Source organism: Peromyscus eremicus, chromosome 20 (assembly GCF_949786415.1).
Source record: "Peromyscus eremicus chromosome 20, PerEre_H2_v1, whole genome shotgun sequence".
Taxonomy (NCBI): Eukaryota; Metazoa; Chordata; class Mammalia; order Rodentia; family Cricetidae; genus Peromyscus; species Peromyscus eremicus.
The window spans coordinates 57212362-57236389 of NC_081436.1; the positions used below are offsets into that span (position 1 = coordinate 57212362).

General features: G+C 37.1%; 1 protein-coding gene across 3 annotated transcripts in view; it reads left to right on the forward strand.

Annotated features, from left to right (window-relative positions):
* The window catches only part of Angpt1 (angiopoietin 1), a 250764-nt gene that overhangs the window by 167159 nt on the left and 59577 nt on the right, over nucleotides 1–24028 (forward strand). For 2 of the 3 annotated variants that reach the window (XM_059247852.1, XM_059247854.1), the window contains exon 4: nucleotides 8438–8670. In XM_059247852.1, the coding sequence (XP_059103835.1) occupies nucleotides 8438–8670 (233 nt within the window). The remainder of the gene's footprint in view (nucleotides 1–8437; nucleotides 8671–24028) is intronic. The other variant, XM_059247853.1, reaches the window with a different exon arrangement.

Below are 24028 nucleotides of genomic sequence, written 5' to 3' on the forward strand. Positions count from 1 at the left end.
TGCTCAGTAGTAGAGTGCTTGCCTAGATTGCATAAATCATTCATTTCTGTCCCCAACAGCAAAAAAAGAAGAAAAACCCAATCTACTATGGTATCCTAATTCTTATAACTAGAATTGGAGGGAGAGTTACCTTTATCCTCTGTTTCTTACATAATGAACTGAATGGCAGATGCTTATGTCTTCTCAGTTTCAATAGCCTTAGGAGCTAAGAGCAATAGAGAGTTCTGAGCTAATTGGGCGTCTAAGAGCCATCTTAATTCTTCCCTTTCCCTGGATCCTCTACATCTCACCAACTTTGGTTGATCTTGATGATTCCCACCACTGAAATCTTCTTCAAACATGTCTGGTCTTTTCTAGCTCCATCAATTTGTCAACTCACATCAATTCTCAACTGTCCCACTGAAGTGACCTTGTGCTTTGTGCCAGTGTGACCTACTCAGGTCATGGACAAAATCATTTTTGTTTAAATAACAATCTTTTCCTTGTAAGGTTCTTCTACCCATTGAATATTACAGAGGATCATGAGAAGTTCACATTCTTTAGTGCAGAACATAGTGTCTGGCCATTATTACAATCATTCTGCAGCCTTTTCCCCTTACTGGTTTTTAGTTTAGAAGGAATAGACTTACAGCTCCCAGCAGGGATTCTGAGACCAGATTGACTGGGTTTCACTTTCCTCTTTTCTTGCTGTAACTAGCTCTATCATATGTTATTTGTGTGACTCTAGGCTAGTTAATGAGACTCTCTGTGGCTTGTTGGCTAATGTTTAACATAGAGATGATGATGATAATACTGTTTGAAGTTGACATGAAGATTAATGATACATGAAGGTACATGAAACACAAAGTACAGTGCCTGGCAGGCATAGCTGTGTTTAATTATGTTAGATGTATCCCACTTTACCACATGATGTTATTCTATACTAATTTGATGTTTGATTTGTCTAGCATGGCTGACATTCCTTATTTGGTTGGCAAACTCCTGTTCATCCTTGAAACCTTACTGTACATACTACTTTGGCTCCAAGTAATGAGGAAATGTAACTCGCTGAGTTACAACCTAGAGGATACCTGTCTTCCTGCCGTTATTTGACCCATTCTATGACATGTGTGTTTATGTATGAGTACATGAGTGTATAGCATTAGGAAGTAATCTTCTGGAACAGAGGCTGCATTTATGTATTATCTTTGTACTATCAGGTCCAGTTCTCCTCACATAGTATATATAGTTCTAAATATAGAACTATATAAAACTAATATAGTTTTTCAGATGTTGAATGAATAATGATCAGTATCATACCAGTGTTTCTAGCTCCCAAAATGCCATTTATACACACCTGCATGCACACACACACACACACACACACACACCTAACTTAATTAACATACACATAATAAAAATATTTTTAGTAGAAAACACAAATCATACGATTTACACTAAATACTGAAAACTTTTCATTGTTTTTTATCATTATTAAAACATAATGCTCACATCACAATTATGCACACCTAATGTCCCACTGTATAGCAGCTAAGGTTCTTAATCTACAGGCTGAGGCTCAGTAATTCAGTCCAACTTTTAAACTACTTAACAGTGTCTACAAAGTCCATTATAGATTTCTAGGAAATTCATTCCTTGAAAAAATTTAAAAAGCAAGTTATATATGAGTATATACAATTAAAGACCAAAGTTTGGCTAATTTCTACATCATTACCTTCCCTTGCACATCCTTTGCACCAACTGCTATACAAAATAGTGCTTATTCATCTATTCTTTCTACAAGTACACTATCAATGTAATCATGAATATGTAGTGCACACATTTTTATACAGCTATATCAACCTTTAGGATGTTTACACAAATACATTCTAACATACAGTTTTATTTATATGTACATATTTATATGCTATGTACATACATTTTAAATATTATTTTAAATATAGTCTTATTCCTATTATTTCATAAAATATGTCACAAATATCTTACATTAATATATGTGTAATTGTATGCAATCAAACCTCTTGTAATTTAGAGAATAAATACCAACTCAATTTTAATACACCATAATTTACACTTTGCTTTATTCAGTTTTTATTTTTTTTTTGGTTTGTTTTACATTTTTGAGACAGAATTTCATTAACTGGTCCAGGCTAGCTAGGAATTCACTATGTAGCAAAGACTGACTTGAACTTGTCACAGTACTCCTGCTTCAGCTTCCCAAATGTGGGGACTATATTCAATTTTATACTAATAAAGTATTATTTGTTAGATACATATTGATTATATAAAATTTTGTAAAATGTAAACAATTATTTTGAATTTTCTATTCTCACCGTGTGTGTGTGTTTGTGTGTTTGTGTGTGTGTGTGTGTTTGTGTGTTTGTGTGTGTGTGTGTGTGTGTGTGTTTTAATCTTCCAAAACCTTCCTGCTACGCTTACTAGGGTATCATCTTGTCATGCTTGTTAGCTATTTGCATTTCTTCTGTGACTGGATTGTCCATGTGTTTTGATTTTATTATATCACTTGTCTTTGCTTTACTAACTCATATGAATTCTTTGTGGTATATATATTCTGTTATTATATATATATATAATATTTTATCTAGTCAAATATATGTGTTACATGTTTTTAAGTCACAAAATGTATCAGTCTTCTTTCTTCCTTATTTCTGGCTTCTACACTATATTTATTTAGCTTATTGTTACTTCCTCAGGCTTTAAAAAGCTGACTGTTTGATGTTGACTTTATAGTGTTTGTAATTCTGCCCCAAATTTGAATTACCAAACAAATGCAACTGTATTATGAAAGAGAATTTAGTACTTAATTTAGTAATAAATTATAAATTTAATCTAGAAAAAGCTCATGCCCATATTTGCACCATATGGCAACACAGTGCATACTACAAGCAAGGAAATAATTAAAACATTTGTAAATAAGTTCAGACAGATAAAAATGAGAAGGTTTCTATATTTTCAACATCTCTTCCTTGAGTCAAGAGCTATATTTACACACAGCATAGGCAGTTCTCACCACTAGGCACTCATTGGCTGCTATGTTAAGAATTCTATTGTGGGAAACAATTTGAAAGGGAGAGCATTTATGTGAAAACTTCAAGATGTATCCAATGGTTTTAAATATTTCCAAGAAGATATATTGTAAAAAAGGATGGTGTGTGCAGGGCAAGCAAATCAGTCAGAATGTTCAAATTATGTATATTCTTTCATGAGCTTTTACTGAAGTTCAAGACCTAGATTATTTTGTTTATTTTATTCTTCATTAAAGTGCACCTCTGCCTCAAACTAGAAGTTAAGTGCCAAAATCCTATGCATGTCTCTTCTCAAAGTGCTCCCAGAAAGATGGGAAACAGGAAGTACTGAAAATCCTGTGAGAAACTCTGTTTTGGAATTTGTAGCTCAATTTGTATAGACTGAATGCACAGTTGGTAAACTGTTGTTCCATGGAACACTAATCTCAAAAGAAGCATCCCGGGAAAAATGGTTTATTCAATCTGAATCTTCCAAAAACTTGACAGTGGAGCTCTCTTTCTGTTTAATAAACTCTGAAACAAAAATCCATGCACTGAAGTTTGGGGTAAGCATCCCATGTTTTGTTATGAGCTTAAACCTCAGCTAAACTTGTTAAATGTTATCATCAGGGAAATCAACAACTTGCCTGTCCATTTTTAGGATTTAATGCCCTAAGACTCAACTTTCCTATCTAGTGGTCTTCATGCCAAATGGAGAAAGGCTCTTCGGACTTTTCTAATTAAGAGTAATGGTAGAGTATCTATAGACAGATTCAGGGATCAGATAGAATATGATCAGTGTACTGGATAAAAAAATTAAATTTGATGGCAGACATTTTAAGGTAGAGCTATAATTAAGAAACCCTTGGCACTGGGAATGTGGCTCACTGATTAAAAACACACATTATTTTTCAAATGACTTGAGTTCAGTTCCTAGTATTTGTGTCTGGAAGCTGACATCTCCCTGTAACTGCAGCAGGGTTCTGATGCCTCTGGCTTTCCTCTGTGGGCACACAAACACACACACACACACACACACACACACACACACACACACACACACACACTAAAAATAAAATATATCTTTAAAAACAAAATCTGTTTAGATTTTTAAAAGATTTTTCCTGTAGGTGGGGAAAATGGGTAAGTTCAAACACTGTGACTCACAAGATCCCAAACCAATCAGAGGGTTAAGGAGATGTTTCAGGTGATACCTTGATGATTGGTGTGATGTAAATAGTATAATCAGGTTATATCAGTTACTTTTCCATTTCTGTAATAAAATACCGTGAGTGTATGGTTCCAGAGTACCGTTCGTTAGAGGTCGTGATGACTCAGTGCAGGTATGGCACCAGACATGGTACTCAGGGCTCACCTCTTGAACTGTAAGCATGAACTAGAGAGAGAGAAAACTGGGTACGGCTTGTGACTTTGAAACCTAAAAACTGCCCCCAGTGACATATTTTCTTCAGCAAGGTCACATCTCCCAGACCTACCCAAATAGTACCCCACACTGGGGATCAAGTATATGCCCAAGTCTGTGGGGGAGCATTTCCTCTTCAAGTCATCACATACGCAAAGGTTGCATTATACTGCATCAAGGAGATGTGAGTCATTTTACAGTAGTGGAAATTTGTACAGATTTCTAACATAAAACAATTGAGACATGTTTTGTAAAACCTGGTTTCAACAGTTAAGGTTTTGGATAAGAAATTTATATTGCTACCTCTATTCTAGGGCTTGAAAATAATTTATTTGAAATCAACTATAATGCCTTAAGAATCAACAGAGAGACTGAGGAGATGATTAAGTTGTTGCTCTTCCACAACCTTTTGCACAGATTCAGTTCCCTGCACCCACATGGCAGCTAAAAATCATAACTCCAGCTTTAGAGAATCTGATTCTCTCTTCTGGTCTCCATGGACATTGCATGTATACAGTACACAGACATATATGCAGACAAAACACCCATACACATATAATAAAAATAAAAACACATCTTTAAGGAAAAGAATCAAAGGAGACAGGGATTTTCTTAAGTGTTACACAACTCTAATACTATATTATATTACAAATGTGTTAATAGCTATAAACTGTATATACCTTTTTGGAAAGTGAATTTTGAATTCAAACCATTTTGGAATTAATAGGGGAAAAAGGTTGGCTTCCAAAGTGCACAGATAGCCAATAAATAGGAAGAAACAAAGATAGAAGTCTTTTGGAAACCACACATTAAGAGTAGATATAAAAGAGGATGAGTACCTTCAAAGGAGACAGAAGGGTCAGGAAGAAATGGCCATTCTGAAGGAGGCTAGAGATTATAACACATAAAAGATTGATTATAACAGTACTAGAGAATAACTGGACTATGAGGGCTACTAAGAGATACCTGAGTGAAGTGACAGTATCTAAGGAAACACCTTCTTGGAAACCTTATCTATTCCATGTGGTAAGGTCCCAGAATTCTTGTAGCCAGAGAGGTGCTGCTTTGGTTTCCCAGTCCTTCGAGATGTCTTTGATCATTGTCTTCTTGCATCTCAATGATGGCTGCTTCTTTGTCTTCATGAATATCTCTTCTAAGGTGACAGGCTGGGTTAATGCCACTTGATACCTGGAAGTCATGGTAGATTAACACCCATTTAATAAATTACAAAAATTAGTGTTCTTTCCAATATACTAATGTATATTCCTTTTGCAAAGGAAAGAACAATATCCAGGATTGTTTTCTTTGGATCAAGGATTTTCTTAGTCAACTTTTCATTCTCATAGCTTTCCAAATTGTGATTAAAAAACAAAACAAAACAAAACAACCAATGTCTTTTACTGACGTCTCTAGTAGAGAAGCAGCCACCCCAGCATATGCGCTGTTCTTGCAGTACATTAGAAGCAGAAGTGGAAAAATATTGATGCAAAGTATGAAAAATGTATTATGTTGGAAACAGAAGTTTCTTGTTGCTTATGATTTTTCTCTGAGGCTTGCTGTCTAAAAATAAATCCTTAGTGTGGAAATACTGCCATCTTATATTCCACTTAACTATTGGTACTTAGCAACTAATAAATATGACTTATAACTAGAACCTGATATTGCCTGCTAATTAGGAAACATGGAAGGCCAGTTCTGATTTTACTTCTGGGACAAAAATGTTATTTAGAACTTTTATCCAGCATCATATGTCTCTTTAGCTTCCAAGTCATGAGCTATATATACAGGATCATCATTTTAGCAGTTAATGCTAAAGATTTCCTGGTGGTATACTATAACTGAAGGGAGTCTGACACACAATTTTCTTATAAGTTAATGACTCTAAATTGTGGGAGTCGTGTATCTGATCACTACTCCCGAAATAGGAGCAAACATAACTAAAAAGTAAACTAAAAATGAGCTGGAGTATCAGTTGTGGTTAATTCTCAGATCAAAAGCCAAAAGTCTACAAGCAGAGAGGAAGGCTTCCCCAACACCCACAGCAGAGAACTCCTCAGTTAAGTGGTATGTGGATGACATTTTTAACCAATATGGACAACAGAATAGTTGACTGCTTTTCTCCCCCACCCCGTCTCTGTTTCTTTTCCCCCTTATGAGTTTCCTAGCAGCAACAAGTTATTGGCACAGAAGAAACTGCTAAAAGATACTGCATCATACTCATCCCCTAGAGAACCTTTCTTTCATCTTACTTTGGCTTCCTTTTCTAACTTTTTCAGTTCTGAACAGGGATTTAACCAAATATAAATGACCCTCACGATTTCTCCTAGTCACTTTTCAAATAGAGGTCTCTGTATGGTCAGTAGAAGTGAAGGATTCTTTCTTACTGGCTTCTAGTAAAATAAAGGAAACTTGGGAGAGAAATGTGGCTTCCCTTATTGGGTATAAATGTGGAACTTGCCTATGTGAATCTTGGCTCACTCCCAAAAGTTCTGTGAATTAGGCAGGTCTCACACATGGGCCCAGCTCTCTAGCAGTTGTTCTGCCGTACACTAGGCTACATTCTCCTTTGGAGAGCACATTTGTTAGCAAAGATCTGGATGGTCCTTGAGCATTTCTTGCCACACTTCTTCATCTGTGTAAAGATGATCAGATGTTACATCTTACCCCTTAGCGCAAACAGTTGGAAAGTTTGACTCTTCAAACACACTAGATTGTATAATTTAAGTATTAAATTTAAAACACTCCCTAGTGTCTTCTTTTTGAAGACTTATAGGAATGATTCAGCTCTATATTTCTCCAAGGTAAATTAAGTGCCCATTCTGGGTGTGCTGCATTGGAATAGCACCTTGTAAACTAAGGATTGCTTGGAACCGTCTGAAAACAGAACTAAGAAAACTGAGTAAGCCTTTCCCCACAAGAATACTAGTATATTAGACACTCTATAAAGTGTAAAATGCATTTTATTTCAAGTCAGTTGCTCAGATCCCCAAGTGCTTCTGCATTATCTGTCGCTTTTTATGCACACTGCTCAAGGAGGGTGTCATTGCAAGCGTGCTGAGAGAAGTTTCCTAAGGTTGCATCACTCTGAGCAAAGTATCCCATGTTTCTCTGTAAGACTATGGTGCTCATCTAATGGATTCTTCCTTTTCTGAGCTGCCTGAATAGTGATTTCAGAACCTGTGGTTCCCTAGATCTCATCCAGAAGTCTGGCTTCAAAGTAAGCTAGAAGTTTAATACAGGATTGTTTAATTTTACATTCTGGTCCCGCAGAATCTGCCTTGATAGAGTCTTACTTGTATAAAAGTTCCCCTGTCTGTATCTTTGTCAGCATTTGAAGTTGTTTTTTTTTTCATAATCAATTTTATGTGTTTATGTGTGCATGAGTGTGTATATGAGCCAGGTGCACGCATGGGCCCGTGGGGGTTAAAAGAGGCATTTCCATCTTCTGTAACTGGAATTGCAAGCACAATTGTAAGTTGCTATGTGGGTGCTGAGAAAAGAGCCTGGGTTCTCCATAAGAGCAGTAAGTGCTCTTAGCCACTGGGCTCTTTGTTGCTATTCTCTTAATGATTGGCATTCTGCCAATGGTGAAATAGAAGCTCACTGTGGTTTGGATTTGTATTTTTCACATGGCTGACACTATATATATTTTTTTGTCCCTTAAAAAAAAACACTTTTATGAACAAGCAAGACTTCAGAGTGGGTGAGGGTCCTTAATGCCAAGCCTGACAATTTGAGTTCAATCCTCAGAACCCACATAGGGAAGGAAGTGACTGACACTTGTAAATTATTGTCTGAAATGTGCAAATGCACCATGGCATGTGTAAGCAAATATGTATGCCTGCACAAACACACACACACACACACACACACACACACACACACACACACAATTTAAACTTCTAATCTTACTCTTGGGAACAAGTAGGATTACAGTACTATTTCTCTGGCACTGTAAGAATTAAGTCTTATTTTCATTTCCTTGTAGTTTATTAGAACATAAAATTTTAGAAATGGAGGGAAAACACAAGGAAGAATTGGACACCCTGAAGGAAGAGAAGGAAAACCTTCAGGGTTTGGTTACGCGTCAAACCTTCATCATCCAGGAGTTAGAGAAGCAACTGAGCAGAGCCACCAACAACAACAGCGTCCTTCAGAAGCAGCAGCTGGAACTCATGGACACGGTCCACAACCTCGTCAGCCTGTGCACTAAAGAAGGTGGTAAGAACCCTTCCCTTCTTCTGGCTTTGTAAATATTTTGTTTCGTGCAAGCGAGTAAAGGTTTGCTACTCTGTTCTCTGTTCCACTATGGCCAGTACAAATGCAGTTGGAAAAGCATTCATAAAGAGTTTGCTGACAGTTTTCACAGCTCTCTAAGTTCAGAACATTTATTTTTAAGTTTGCGTTGGGGTATCTGCAATGTCTTTCTAAAAGGATTTTATAAAAATTATCTTTCATTCTTGGTTCTTTTTTTTCTGAGACAAGATTTCTCTGTGTAACAGTTCTGGCTGTCCTGCAACACACTTTGTAGACCAGGCTGGCCTTGAACTCACAGAGATCTTCCTGTCTCTGCCTCTCAAGTGCTGGGATTAAAGGTGTGAGCCACCACTGCCTGGCTCATTCTTGGTATTTTTAACACTGATAAAATCTCTTATATAGTGATGGTTATATATTTGACATTATGGTGTTAGATACTTTTGTATAGGACAGAAATTAGTTCAGAGCTCTGGGGTGAGTTTTTTCAGGGGGGGTTCTTGATTTATAATTAATTTTAATTGTTTCCATTTTCAGGAGAGAGGGAAGTGATACATGTAGAGAAAAGAGGAAAGAGATGGTCCTCAATAATTTTTATAGTAAGGAAAGATGGTTGTTGGAAAGTATTCACTAATATCCCTTGTCCTTGATCCTGTGCAGAGATATGACAGTGATATCTATGCACTTTGGGGATGTCTTTGTGAGGATGAAACTTAAATTGTATATGACTGGAATATCTGGAGCCATATAACCTCACAGCTGCAAGTCAATATGTCTTGAGAAGCTATCCATCCATTTACTCTTCTTTCTTTATTGTGTGTAGGACTGATGTATGTATGAATATGAGTATGTGTGTGCCATAGTGTACATGTGTGGGTCAAGGGACAACTTCATGGAGTTGCTTCTCTGCTTCCACATCTACATGGGTTCTGAAGATCAAATTCAGGTCACCAGGCTCATGCAGCAAACGCCTTTCCATTTGAACATCTCACCCCGCTCTTATTCAACCACTGCTGAAGCAATGCCCTTTTGCACATATCGAGTTTAAGCAGAGTCCTGGCCTGCAGCTCAGTAGAGAGCTTTAAAGTTTGGAGCCTGAGTTCATCTTGTGTAGTTCTCCTCTGCAATCAGCCCTTTGGAGTGGAGATGGGACTATAAATGGAGATAAGCGAGAGCACCGCTTACATCTGAAACTGATTGTAGTCATTGAGCTGTGGCTTGTGTGACCATTCACGTCACGGTTCAGTGTGGGTATGCAATGTACACATGTGGCAGATCCTTGACTCGTGGTGCTACATTAAAAAAAAAGAAAGCCCCGTCTCAGGCTTTCATGTCTAGATAGGCATACACAAGATAACTTTACATGAAGTGATCTTGTTTTAGAGACATTTCACATTTCTGTTACACTCCATTTCCTTACATTGTATCTCCTTTAGATAGTCTAAACAAGCCTCAGAGATATTTTGTAAAGAACTTGTTTTAAACAGTGAGTCTGGAGAGCTCCATTTGGGTGTGCTCAGTAATGTGATTGGGAAGAAAAAAACCTGCTAATCAGACAGAGCCTGCCAAACTCTAAGTTAGAGTCCACTGGAAGAAAAGTATGGTAAGATTTTGCCAGAGAATTTTAATAGAGCTCATGAGTATTTATAAATTAAGTATTAATATGAGACGTATCTATTCTCATATTGAGATGAATACGTTGGGAGAAAGATTGAAAACATATTTTTCTTATCATCCCAAGACTTAAGCACATGGAGTTGGGTAGTATTTTTTGCATGATTTCAGAAATGTCCAGCATGGAAGTTCTCACAGAGCTCATATGTCTGCCTACTTATCACAAGTTAATTTCATCCCCCACTGTTTGTCTAATAAACATGTCTGTAAGCTGTTAGAAGCAAGGAGGGTGACCTTAAAATTTCTGCCTTGGTTTGAAGTTCGACTCCAATATCAGTAACCAAATGTCTTCCCTGTTCATTTATTGAGAAATTATGATAGCAAATATGACAGGTGCCAGCCTCCCTGAGCATCCACGCAGGGTGTGGGAAAGGTGTCGGTGTCTGCTTTATGATGAAAACCGTGGAAATAATAACACAGACTGAACTGTCTGACACGCTAACACTTCAAATATAGTTCTTCCTTTTAATGATGCAGCCATCAAACAAATCTTGTCCTGGCTGAATATTTAAAACTTTGGAGAGGACTGTCCGATTCTCCACTGAGTTTTGGGCTCTGATAGCTGCAGACTTTGTTCTTGTTAGTTTGCATTCCCTTTACTCTCAATTAAGTGTTCTGGCCATTTTAGCTCACTAAAGAGGCACACAACAGATGTACCTCTCACTATGGTTTCTATCTAGATGTTATTCTTCTTTGTCTTTATATTTTCAATTGAGCGACACATAGTCTTTAGTTATTTGACATTTGAATTTTAAAGTATACATAATATAGTGCTGAATTAAATGTAAGTTGCTAGATAAACTTTGATTTCATTTTAGTTATGAAACACATTTCCAATCTTTATTTTATGACCAAAATTTATTGATTATATAGGTTTATTGTTTATCAAATGACTTTATGAGATTATTTTACTTTTAAATTTATATGCATATAAATATTGCAAAATTAATGTACCATAATGTGACATTAAATTTCCTAAAATAAATATTGAGAGTTCGAACAGTGTCATAATAACAAGTTTTGTGCAACTTACAAAACAATTTAACTTTGGGTTCAATGTACTTTAGTCATTTGGGGCATGATCTCAAATATAATACCATATAGCCCACAAGAATACATTCTTAGTGAGTTTTCTCTGTCCAATGGTTAGGTAGAAAACATCTGGCAGGATAATTTTGCCTACTTTGCCATGACAGGGAAGGAATGAAATGAGATGTTTGATATAAAGCAAGGCATACAGTCAGGCACTAAGTTTTAGTCCTTTCTATCTCTCCTAAGGAACAAAATTTGATTAAACAAACATTAGTAAGTGTTGTTTGCAAGCAGGATTTCTTCAGTGTACAACTGAACACAGTGCTCTAGACTAACTCCCAAGAGCCTTCCAAGCTGCTTCTTTTAGTCTCAGTTTTCTGATATCTAAAAATGGGATTACCACTTCTACACAAGGAGCTCATAGAACATCATAAATACGTGCAGTCTACTGGATAGTTCAAGTTTCTCTAGGAATCAGTTTTATATGTTTTATCACAAAGAAATGAAAATTATGTGATAATGCATTAACGTTCCATGGCAAAGTATGTCTGGTGCACAATGAGCAGATATGTAACTTCCTCCAAATTTCATTTGATCCAAAAACTGCAAACCCATCTTTCCATAGAACAATCTCTTCCACTTCATAGTGCTTTCATACTAGAACATACGATGCCACATGAACCACTTACTCTAAATTTCCTAAGAAACATACTTTCAGTAACAACCCACCATGCTTTCCTCTTGCACTGGTCAGGCAACAGTTGTATCTTAGGCCAGCAGTCATTTCAGACTGCATCATAGCCACTTTTTGCAGTTTCCGGGTACCACATTTATTTTTGTGTAATCTTTGCAAACATTGGGTCACATTTATTCTTAGGCACATTACCCACTAGAGAAATACTTCCTTCAGTGTGATCACAGTGTCAGAGCTTAGTGGCTTGCTTCGTGCTTTTGGGCAGATCATAGTTATTGCTAGAATTAAAAAGTTCACACTGACAATGGCATGGAAACAATGCCTCAAATGCTTTAGAGAGGACAACTGAGCACTGTGACTACCACCACTAGTCAACATCATCCCTGTACACTGGTGATTCTGGTGATTATTAAGATATCACCACATACATTGGAAGCAGTAGAAACCACATCATAATACGAAATTGAGAATTTAATTAATGGCAAAGAAATGAAAAAGAACAATAAAAAACAGTAAAGAAAAGAAAAACTGAAAAAGGAACCATTCTCCAAGCTAATCATGAAGTGACACATTCCTTATCGCGTTGTTCAAGTCAGCTTAGCGCGCATTCCTGCTGTACTAAATGTGATTCATGAATTCATCTTTCATTCAAAAATAATTTTGTAACAACTACTCTTTTATACAGTCTCTTCCAGGGAATAATGGTTCTTTTTGTTTTGATGTATCAAAAACTTAACTTCCTACATGTCCTCACATTGTTCATATGCCTGGGGAGAGACAATATACTTTAGTCTTAGTATTTTAGTGGCTTCAAGGAAACTGGAGATTTGTAGAAAAACAATCAAATGAGTATTATGTTCCTGAATTCTTCATTAGTGGTGAACCCAGGTTGGCAGGCACTAGCCACACATGTGTACTAAAATCCTGGCAAGGAGACCTGGGAGTTAGCACAGTCAGTAAAGGGCCAGTTATGTGAGCATCGGGACCCGAGTTGGATCCCCAGGAATGATGGGAAAAAAGCTGGGCATGAGGCAAGCCATATAATCCCAATCTTGAGAAGGTGGGGAGACGTGAATCTTCTGGGCTCTACTAGCCAAATAGCCTAGCCTCCTTGGCAAGATCTGGCTCAGTGAGAGACCCTATCTCAGTACACAAGGTGGATGGCACCTGAGAAAGAAAACCTGAGGTGCACTTCTGGCACACACAAGTGCATCTGCACACACAGCAAAACACACACACACACACACACACACACACACCACATAAAATGTCATTACCAGGACAGAGTAAGGGTACTACCCAACATCTATTGACTTTTCTTAATGGTTTTATTGAATGTTTAGTGTGACCCTGGTACTATGTAAACTTTATCTGTATTAAGTCTGTTCTCACTAAAACATTATAAAGGAGTTACCAAGTCTAGCACATCTTGTCACTTCCATGGGGAACTTAAAAATACGAGTAATTTATCTTCATACCTAGAAAAAAATGGGCCCAGTATTAAAGCATAGGTAGGTTGGCTTTAATAGAGAGATGATGGCTAAGTCCTTGAAAGGAATACAGTAGAGGACCAGCCCTTTGCAGAGAGCACAAGTAACATGTGTGTTGTCCAGAAGGCATAACAACGTGTATAGGACTAGTATATGTAGATCAATGGACTAAATCTTAGACTTGAGGCCAGAGAGTGTGAAAGAGGATGTGAAAGAGGTCAACTGACAGAGACACTTTCATCTTCTTTAAGCAAGATTTTTTTCACCTCTAAATAGGCAATCCATTGTCAGTCTAAAGAGATGGAATGGCCTTTGCATTTTACAAAAAATTTTCTCTAAAAGCATACACACAAGTAATATTATACCTACTGAACACATTATTTAGAAATATATTTAATATTACACACACACACACACACACATACACACACATGCAATAGCAATTAGTGAAAAAGGAGGCCATGAACTTGAAGAAGAGCAGGGAGTAGTATGGGGAGCATAATTACACAGGCACACATTTGTTTACAGCTTTAGAGAATTTATTTGCTACAATTATGAGCTCATTTTATAAAATAGTAAATGTAAAAAATATAAAATCAAACTAAGGGAATTCAAATTCAGAGTTCTTTATAGAGCAGATTAAAAAATATAACAGCAGCAAATTATTAGTGAGCAGTGTGATGATGGAGAGTAGTTAGGAGTGGTGTCCCCTCTCCAGTAGAAGGTAAATATAGACGTACATATATATATGTATGTATACATATACATACATATATGTGTGTGTGTGTTTGTGTGTGTGTGTGTGTGTGTGTGTGTGTGTGTGTGTCTGTGTGTGTGTGCGTACTAAGATTTCGGAGCTGAGATACGACGGTGGCAGGCAAAGTCAACCACATGGCTCAGTTGTACAGACTGAAGACTACCTACATTCAAGAAACTCTGTTGTTACAGGATAGGTAAAAGTCTCAGATTGGCAAATATATAGGACACAAAAATAAATGCAGAGGACCCGGGCATAATGATATACTCAGTTCCCTACTAAGAAATTCACATAATAAGTTTCAGGAACCTCCCATGGGAGTCTCTTTAAAAAATTCTTTCACATGATCTGAGAGCCATAATGACTGATAAGACAAATTTTTCAGTGGGCTAAAGTGCCTTTCCCAGAGGCTGATTACAATGGTATGAACATGTGATCATTATTTTAGTCTTCTGGCCTTCTTTAAAAAGGTGAACTGAAGCATCTGCTTCCTTCCTAGTACTGCAGAGTCCTTTGGCTCGGTTCTCAGAATAATTCTACCATCTGAAAGGAATTTACCTCCTGTGCAGTGTCTATTGAGTTTTTGATGTAAATCATCCAGTCAAGAGATGGGAGAGTTTGAACTGCATGTCTCTTGAGTTCAGAATGACTCTAAAAACATGGCAAGTGGTGGGAGGAAATTAAAAGTTTTTGAAAGCCACTCAGATAAATATTGGAAAAATAGGAAATATCACTTTCATTGACTGAGGGAAATACTTGAGTTTTTTGCTGACCACTTGTAATGCACAATTGAACATTAGGTAGAAAGAGAAAGGAAGGAAAATAAACAGATATCGGCTGCATACTACAGTGAGCATTTGTTCCCATTGAGTGGAGGAAATGCTTTATCTTGACAGAAAATTATATGTCAAACATATACAATTTCCGTAAAATGAACCACACTATCTAGCACTTCCTTTCATAAAACAGAGTGGCTTAAGGGGAAAGTGTTTACTTTTGGACATAGTGTGTTTCTTCTTTCAGATGGAGCATGTTATCTGCCTTCTGAAAAGCTGTAAGTTTTATTTTGAAAAAGGGATGAATAGTGAGTGGATAGCTGAACTACTGATACCAAAATTAAAAACTACAGTTGCTGACCTCATCCATGAACAAATTCTAAACCACATCTTTTGAGGGAGATTCGAAAGGTTGTGGTTCTCATTTAAAATTTGTTTCTACTTCAGAAACTACATGAGCTATCTGCAAAGTGGTATCTCCTGGTTCCAGCTAGGCCTGGGCATTACCACAATGAAAGGCCCATTGAAAAAAAAAAGTTCCCTTCATGTTTCAACATAATGATGGAAAGACTCCATTCCTGGTTCTCTTGAGCTCCGATGACCTGCACCATTCAGGCAATGAAGCACAAATAGTTTGAAGAGAGCCTTAACTAATAGTTTCTTGGACTCAACCACATGCAAGTCAAATTCTGTAGCTATTTTATGAGTCCAGGCTACACAGTGACAGTAGACGTTAATTAGGTATAGGACTTGACACCTATAACTACCCTGAGAAAAAAAGAGTATTATTCAATAATTCACGATGTATGCATCTTATGAACTGTAGAGTAAAAATGTGGAAATTTTTACACTTTCAGAAGGGAGGATAAAGAGTAAAGTCTGAGACACATTACACTATACATTTAGCTTGAAATACATACACAAGTATTTTAGCATAAGAATTTTTTAAAAGTCAACTGCAAAATATCTTTAAAACTCTAGTAATCCATAAAAGCTTTAAACTATGACAGGATGGCTCAGTAAGTAAAGGCATTTAATGTATAATCCCTATTACCTGACTTCAATCTCCTGATCCCACAGTGACAGAGAGAACCAATGTCTGAGGGTTATCCTCTGAGCTGCTCACACATGCTGTGACACTGTGTGCCTGCAACACACATACACACACAAACACTCTCTCTCTCTCTCTCTCTCTCTCTCTCTCTCTCTCTCTCTCTCTCTCTCTCACTCTCTCTCTTTCTCTCTCTCTCCTCCTCCTCCTCCTCCTACTACTACTACTACTAATAATAACTTAAAAAAACAAAGCATTTTGGCTCCTTATATAAATTCTCAATTTTCTTCAGACTAAAGAATTATAACTTCTTTTGAGTACTGTCATATCTAATCCCAGAGATGGTGATGGTATTCACATTCTGACCTAAACCATCCTTGTTGAGTTGTGTTAATATGGGACCTGCCAAAGATGATCCACTTTTATAATGGATTTATAAAATCAAAATTGTAAAGGTAATATCAATGTCTGGTTTCTTTTAATTTGTATACTTAATGTTTTACGTGAATTTATACTTATGAATATTATGATTGCACATTAGAATGAATTCTTTAGTAAGGGTGAACTTGAACTTAGGGTTCAGTTTTAAGTAGAAATGCCAGTGTGAAGGGAGGTATGGTCAGGTATTTAAACTTGTAGACACACATACGCACAGCTCATCTCAACCATTGTAAGTCCTCAAGCCCCATGTATCTGACTTGGATGTTCCCTTCAGAGTTTCCTGGTGTAACTGTGGGATATGCCATCTGCAGGGCAGTACGGGGTGACATAGATAGAAAAAACAGAAGCGAGGATGTCAGGTTTAGGTCCAGCTCTGCTGCTAGGTAGCTTAATATAAAACATCACACACCCAAGTGCTCGCCCAGTGTCCTAGACCATAACTGCCTTCTTCGTGGTTTCAATCAATCGTTCCCTGTCTTCTCCTAACACCTTAGGAAGTTGTGAACAGAATGGAGCCACATGTGGAACCTGAATGAACAGTCAGGAATCCAAGTTTACTTATCACAAGTGTAAGAAGCGAAGTGACAGTCATATGGTGTCAGTCAGCCCTTATTTTCTTTAAAACCTTGAAGGCTTCCTGGTGCTGCAGCCTTCAGAAGCATCTGGCACCGACTCTGTGCGTCCGGCCTCGCCTGGAGACTTTCATTCCATTTTAATAGATTTTGCTGAAATCAGTTATTTGTCCACTCATAACAAGGCATAAAAAATATGCCTTTTAAGCTTTCCCACATGTGGGGAAAGCCTTTTGTGTAACATCAATACGGTTCTGCCAGGCTGAAAACATTACATGGGAAATTAACACACATGAAACCCGAAATATCTTTGTTAATGAAGTGACCTCATGAACAAGTGGCAGGGGTCACACAGCATTCATAACTGCCCGTAGGGTTCCCAAAGAGAAAAGACAGAAAAAGAACTTATGAAAAATGATTGATTACTTTGTTAAATGAAGTTATAACTCCATTTTAAATTTTTAGCCAAATATTTTTGTTCCTCTCTTATTTTTGTCCCGGGCAAATGAATATACATTAAACACATGAGATATTTCATGTTAGAGGGCCACTGGAGAAAGTACTCAGATATCCCAATCAAACTACACTAGAACTATGTGACATTATTCTTTCATGTTAAAAACATGTACCACAAAACTAGAGGTCCTTCTGTAGCGCTGGTTAAACGAAGAGCCTCATGTACATAAGACCGCTTCTCCACCACTGAACTGTGTCTCCCAGCCCTAGGCCCAGCTCCAGGGACCTCTTAATCCCTAATCCTATTAGCTTTTGAAGCTGTGGCCCATCGCAGATGCACATTTCTGACAAGGATTCCCATCTCATGGTCAGTTCTGCTGCCTGTGGCTCCCTTCTATTCTCATGTCATCATCTGTCACAGCTGCCTCTTATCACTTCCCTGTGCAGCCTGCTTCCGTGAGAAAAGCCTGTACTAAAGCAGAATTAAGGCCTGTGTCAAACCACCTAAGAAACTGTGTGTGACTTTGCACTTGAGAACAGCAGTGATGGGACGTCAAAGTCAGATGGTCTACTGGAGTTTCATTTCAGCGTGGTCTGACACCAGAAGCCAGCAAACCTCAGCCACGTCTGCCATCACTGTGGTCACTGAGCATTGCCACTTACAAGTTTTAACGAGATTAAACACATCATTGGTCCTTGGTTTACATAGTAATATACCCCAAAACTCCTTGTAAGATGTTTATAAGGATGGAATGAAACACTTAAAACAAACTGAACATAGAAAATTCAGAATGTAGCATTTGGTAGTACTCAATGAACATTGGCTGCTTTTATTATGATTATGTTTATTGTAGTACCACTGTGAAAATATTTAAGAATTTATAGATTATATAATATGCATCTAGATATTTCAGATAAAGGTGAAATAGTTCATTGTTTCAAAATATACAAATTGAAATGATAATGTAGTAAGTAAATGATATTCAGGTTTCGTTTACCTGTGCCAATGTCAGAGAGAATTTGTGGGGCACCATCAGCTTTGAAAAGAAGAGAAATATTAGCTAACTTAATTCAGACTTCAGAATAAGGGTATTCCTGAATATAATGTATATATTATGTGATGAATATAATATATATATGTGTGTGTGTGTGTGTGTGTGTGTGTGTGTGTGTGTGTGTGTGTATAGATGCGTATATATAGCCAATTTTCAGCAGGCTAAAGTTTTCACACAAAGCAATCCAGAGAAACTTAACTTTGAATGTGCATTTTAGACATGACAAAAATACCATACAACTTTTAAGCATAACATGAACCCACAGAAACAACTAACCTGGCTCATAAGACCTCATGGACTCTGGACCGACAGCTAGGGAGCTTGCATGGGACTGACCTTGGCCCTCTACATATGTGTGACAGTTGCGTAGCTTGGTCTATTTCTGGGACTCCTGTCAGTGGGATCAGGGCCTGCCCCTAAATGCTTGAGCTGACTTTTGAGTACCTATTTGCCATACTGGGTTGCCTCGTCCAGCCTTAATACGAAGGGAAGAGCTCAGTCCTACCTCAACTTCGTATGCCATGCCTTTTTGACACCCATGGGAGGCCTGCCCTTTTCAGAACAGAAACAGAGGAACACTGGATGGAGGGGTAGAGGTGAGGTGGGGGAGGGAACAGGAGGAGAGGATGGAGGGGAAAATGTGGTCAGGGTGTAAAATAAATTTAAAAAATTAGTTAATAAAAAACTTTAATGTATTCTTGTAGCTGTACATATTTGTGCATATACTATAAGATCATGGGGAAGTATCTTTCATCTTCATATCTATGTCTACAAAATACGGAACTATGGACTACATATAAATAACTGATTTTTTCCACACTCTTATAATGCAAAGAAGCATCTTCTTCTACTTCTGAAAGTCCCTGTAGATTATTTAGATTTCTGGGGAAGGTCTTCAAAGTGAAGTTTCCTTAAAATGCCCACACACCTGGCTGGGAAGTACAGAATCACATCAATCAGGTTGTGAGCATGCTTGGCCCTTGTCAAGTTTGCCGTTTTTACTTATCCTTATGCTCACTGAACCTCAGTGACCTGTTGAAATCACAGATTGAGGTCAATTTCAAATGCTATGATCTCTCTAATGACGTTGGTTCAGAAAATTTCACTAGGTTCATCCTTGAACAGATAATTTTATCCATGTGTATTCTATGTTTGCAAACCTTGAAAAGCTTTGAATCATTCATCACATAGCAGTCTTAAGAAGAATGTCTGAGTCATAGACTTCTTGCAGCAAGTTATTCAGAGGTGACTAGGAGGAGAAGCCAGTGTTTTGCCTTGTCTCTGGAAGCAGGGCTAATGGCTCTCTGTGTTCTCTAGGGTGGCAGAGATTAAGAATTAATAAGTCCACATTCCAGGAAGTTTTCTCTTGAAGGTTCATCTGACTTGAAGTGACCCTCTGCCTCAGCTTTCATGGCCCTTGCCTGAAGTCAGTTGGATGGTTGGTATACCATCTGGGCTGATATCGGTTGACCAAATGAAGAGAAAAGCAAGAGACAGTCAACAGTTGCTAGTCTCAGCTTCCAGTTGCTTACTGACTGAATGTTGGCTGGTGACAGACAGACATGCACCTGCTCATGTTCCTATTCTTCCCTTTACCTGACAAAGACTTGGTTGTACAGATAAGGTTAAATGAAAAGAATGAATAATGACTCTTTCCCAAGACTTTCTAGATTTATTGCTGATATCTGCATGAGTGAAGTCTTTGAACTGACATACCAGGCCCTTAAGCTTTACCTCTGTTAAGCTGTTCTGCAGGTTTTATTATTTTAAGTGTTATCTCTTTGAGGCAGTCTTCCTGAGTCTGCTTGGCAGATGGAGTCCATTCTCCTTGAAAGCTCCCAACGCACTTGACATATGTCTTTAAGATAACAATTATCTGCATTCTCTCTTTTTGATACTCTGTTTACACTGGTAATACTATAGCCCTAGAGGCTGTTGCCAGCCATTTTGTGACCAGGTAGAGAACCAACAAAAGTGATTCATGAGAAAGATAAAGAAACACATTTCTGGTCACACTGTTGGAAACCTGATCGTGTCTTACGTAAAGTTATCTTTTTGCTTACGCCAGTGGGAGCTGAATTCTCTGCTGTCATGAAAGAAACTGTTATAGATATAAGTATCATGAAAGATCTACTACTATAATAGATCTTTCTGTCCTCATGCTGTGATCTCATTAAGAACATGTTTTATAGTCCTTAGTTATGTATCTTTATTGCCTAGACAAAATTTTACACATAGGAAGTGTTCAATCAATATGTGTTGAATTCATTAATTAATAGGAAAAGACAAGAAGAGAATAAGTATAAAACCTTAGGCTAATTGTTTATTATTATTTAAAACTTCACTAATATTTCACTGATGATAACCAGAAGAAGAAAAGGGATCAGTAAGAAAAAGGGTGAAAATGCAGTTGGGCAGATTGACTAGCTTAAGGTAAATAAGAGCTGGGGTAGCAGCTGACAGATAAGTAGGCATAAGAAGCATAAAATCAAGAGGAAAGAAAATATGAAGTTAAAAATGCTTTTATGTCATAATCATCTCTGTAGTACTTTGAAGTTGTGATAGTGTGTAAAGGTAAATACACAAGAATGAAATCCTAGTACAAATCCAAATGTATATGTGACATGCAAATGACCAATAAGGGAGAAGTAGGAAATGAACGTAGAGGAAGAGAAAAGGGGCTGTAAGTGTTCAGTGTGAAAAGTGATGGAAAGAGAAGCAATGATGAGTTCTGACGTACAAGGGACTGGCAAGGAGACAGGTTATATAGCTTTGACCCTCATAGGAAACCAAGTGGTTATGTAGGTTGTATATAAAGAGTAACAGCAGAACAGAGTGAAGTGGTCTTGATAAAAGGTTTGAAATTTGAGATACACTGTGCAGACAATGAGATCTAAAACTCTAGAAATGACAGTATTTCTTATTAAGAAGTGGGCGTGAGTGACAGTGGACAGAGATCACCACAAATGCCAAATGCCACCTGAGATAAGCCCTTCTTCAATGCCTGATTCACAATCATGGATAGGTAGGAAGAGAAGGGATGTTGGGAAAGGGCAGGTTAGAACAGTGGGGTTCAAGATTCTCTGTTAGAGGAAAGATATACCCATTGGAAACTAAAGAATAGGACAGGAAAAGATAATAGAATGCAGTCCAGGAAGCAACCTCAGGTTTAAAGGTCAATGTTTAAAGTCATGCTGTTTTTACAATAAGTTTAAAGTCTTTAAAAGATAGACAAAGACATTGAGCCAGTTTCTAAATCATTCTGCACCACTGGATAACTGATGTCTTGTATAGCCTCTTCTAATTAATTCTTCTTTGTCCTGTTGTTATTTACCACACACACCTCTAAGATCTATGGTCTAATTAAATCTCCTCTTTGAACAATTTATCACTGATTTTTGATGCTTGTGGAGTTCAGTAAATTCATCTTCTTTTATTGTCTCTCTGTGCTTTAAAGTTTTCACCATTTATCCACTTTCACAACATCCAGGCAGGACACTAAATTTCAGAACACTTTAGTACTTAACAGTGAAATTATTCAAACATTAACAACCTACTTATTGTCTATGTATCACAATATTATCATTTAATATTCAATAATCTTAGAATCTTTACTACTAGATAAAACTTACAGAATACCATGAGATTACTTCCTTCTTTTTGACTCAAAGCAATGATATATCCCAACTGTGTCAATGAATGAAATAAGCCAGCTAAGTTTTGTAAGAAGAAGTCAAATCAATAAAATGTTACAAATGACTAGATGGTTTTAACTTCCCTGGATTTAGTAAGCTACAGGTTTTAAACTTGAGGCGAGAAAGCATAGCAGCTCCACCTCCTGTGTACTTCTATGTTCTGGTGGTGTTCATTTCAGAAAAGTGAGTGGAAATTTAACGTTGCTATTATCAGTGTTTTTACCATTATTATATTAGTGGTAGTAACTACTGTTTCTGTAGTGTTACCACACTCCACTCTGCTTTGTGTGTGATCTACGTGCCTACATCAGAAATATTAATGACTTCTTCAGATTAGAGACTAATTTTAACAAACACCCTGGAAGTCTAACTACCTCTATAGATGGACTTTTCTTTAAACCACAGTATAAAACAACAAAACCAGAGATAAGCTGTGAATGAATCTTTTAAATTAAATTCATTTTCAAAGTTTTAACACTCTAAAATGTAGCCTAAATCAATGTCTTAAAAATAAAATTTTGTATTTAGCAATTTAGAAGCAGCAGCCTAGTCTTTAGGAAAGTTGTATCTTATGTAGAGAGGATCTGTCATTTTCAAAAACGCTGACTCAAATGGAGATCAAACCAAAGTTCTATGTCACACATATCACCATCACAACAAAAATTTATAGTTTAACCACAGTATATTTTCCCAGGTAGAGAATTTATATTACTAATTTAGACAACACTGACACAAATTCCACAAAGGAAAATAATAGCCAACCTTCCCCTTCTTCCTGTTTCTGAAAATGTGTGTGGAAAAGCTTCTCTAACCACACAACGGCCCCTTCACCCACATCTTCCTGAAGTGGAAAGTGAAGGGCACAGGAGCTGAACAAGGGAGGGATGGGAATGTATTCCTTACATAACCACACACATGAGGGCAGGAAGTGGTGTGTTCAATGAGAGAAACATTTTCTTATTAGATAAATGACTTTCTCCTCCTCTCACCCTAAAAAGAAAAATGAGTTTCCCCAATGGGTTTCTACTCACCACATTTTCCTGTATTTTTTCATCCTCTTATGCCATCATAAACTTTAGCTAATATTTCTTTACATTCTTGTTTGGGGCACTTAATGGGGATATTTTTCACCTTTACACACAAGAAGGAATCAAGTATTGAGTATTTAGGAACAATTGATTTTGAAAATTAATGGCCCATTTAGTTATTCTAAGTAAAACCCAGCAAACTGTTTTGTTGTTTTTAGCCAAGCGCCAATCAAAATGTCTTTTTGGTAAGCATTTACCTATATGTTTTAAATGGTTCTTTGCATACATTTAGCAAAAATACTTCTTCACTGTCATATCAGCTTTCCAGTGTGTGTACTTATTCTGTGTTGACATTGCAGTTTGTGATAGCAGTGCTTAAATGTAACTTTGCAAAACCATTAACACAGGCAATAGCCTCATATAAAATGAAGAATTATTAAACACTTTAATTTTTATATTATGGCAACATATCTGACACAAATACTTTGCTTTCTTGAAACATAATCTAGCAGTTTTACAGTTTAAAATATTTGCATTAACATAACTCATTCCACAAATATTAGACTCCCTACCACTTATAAAAGGCTAACTATTATTCAATTAC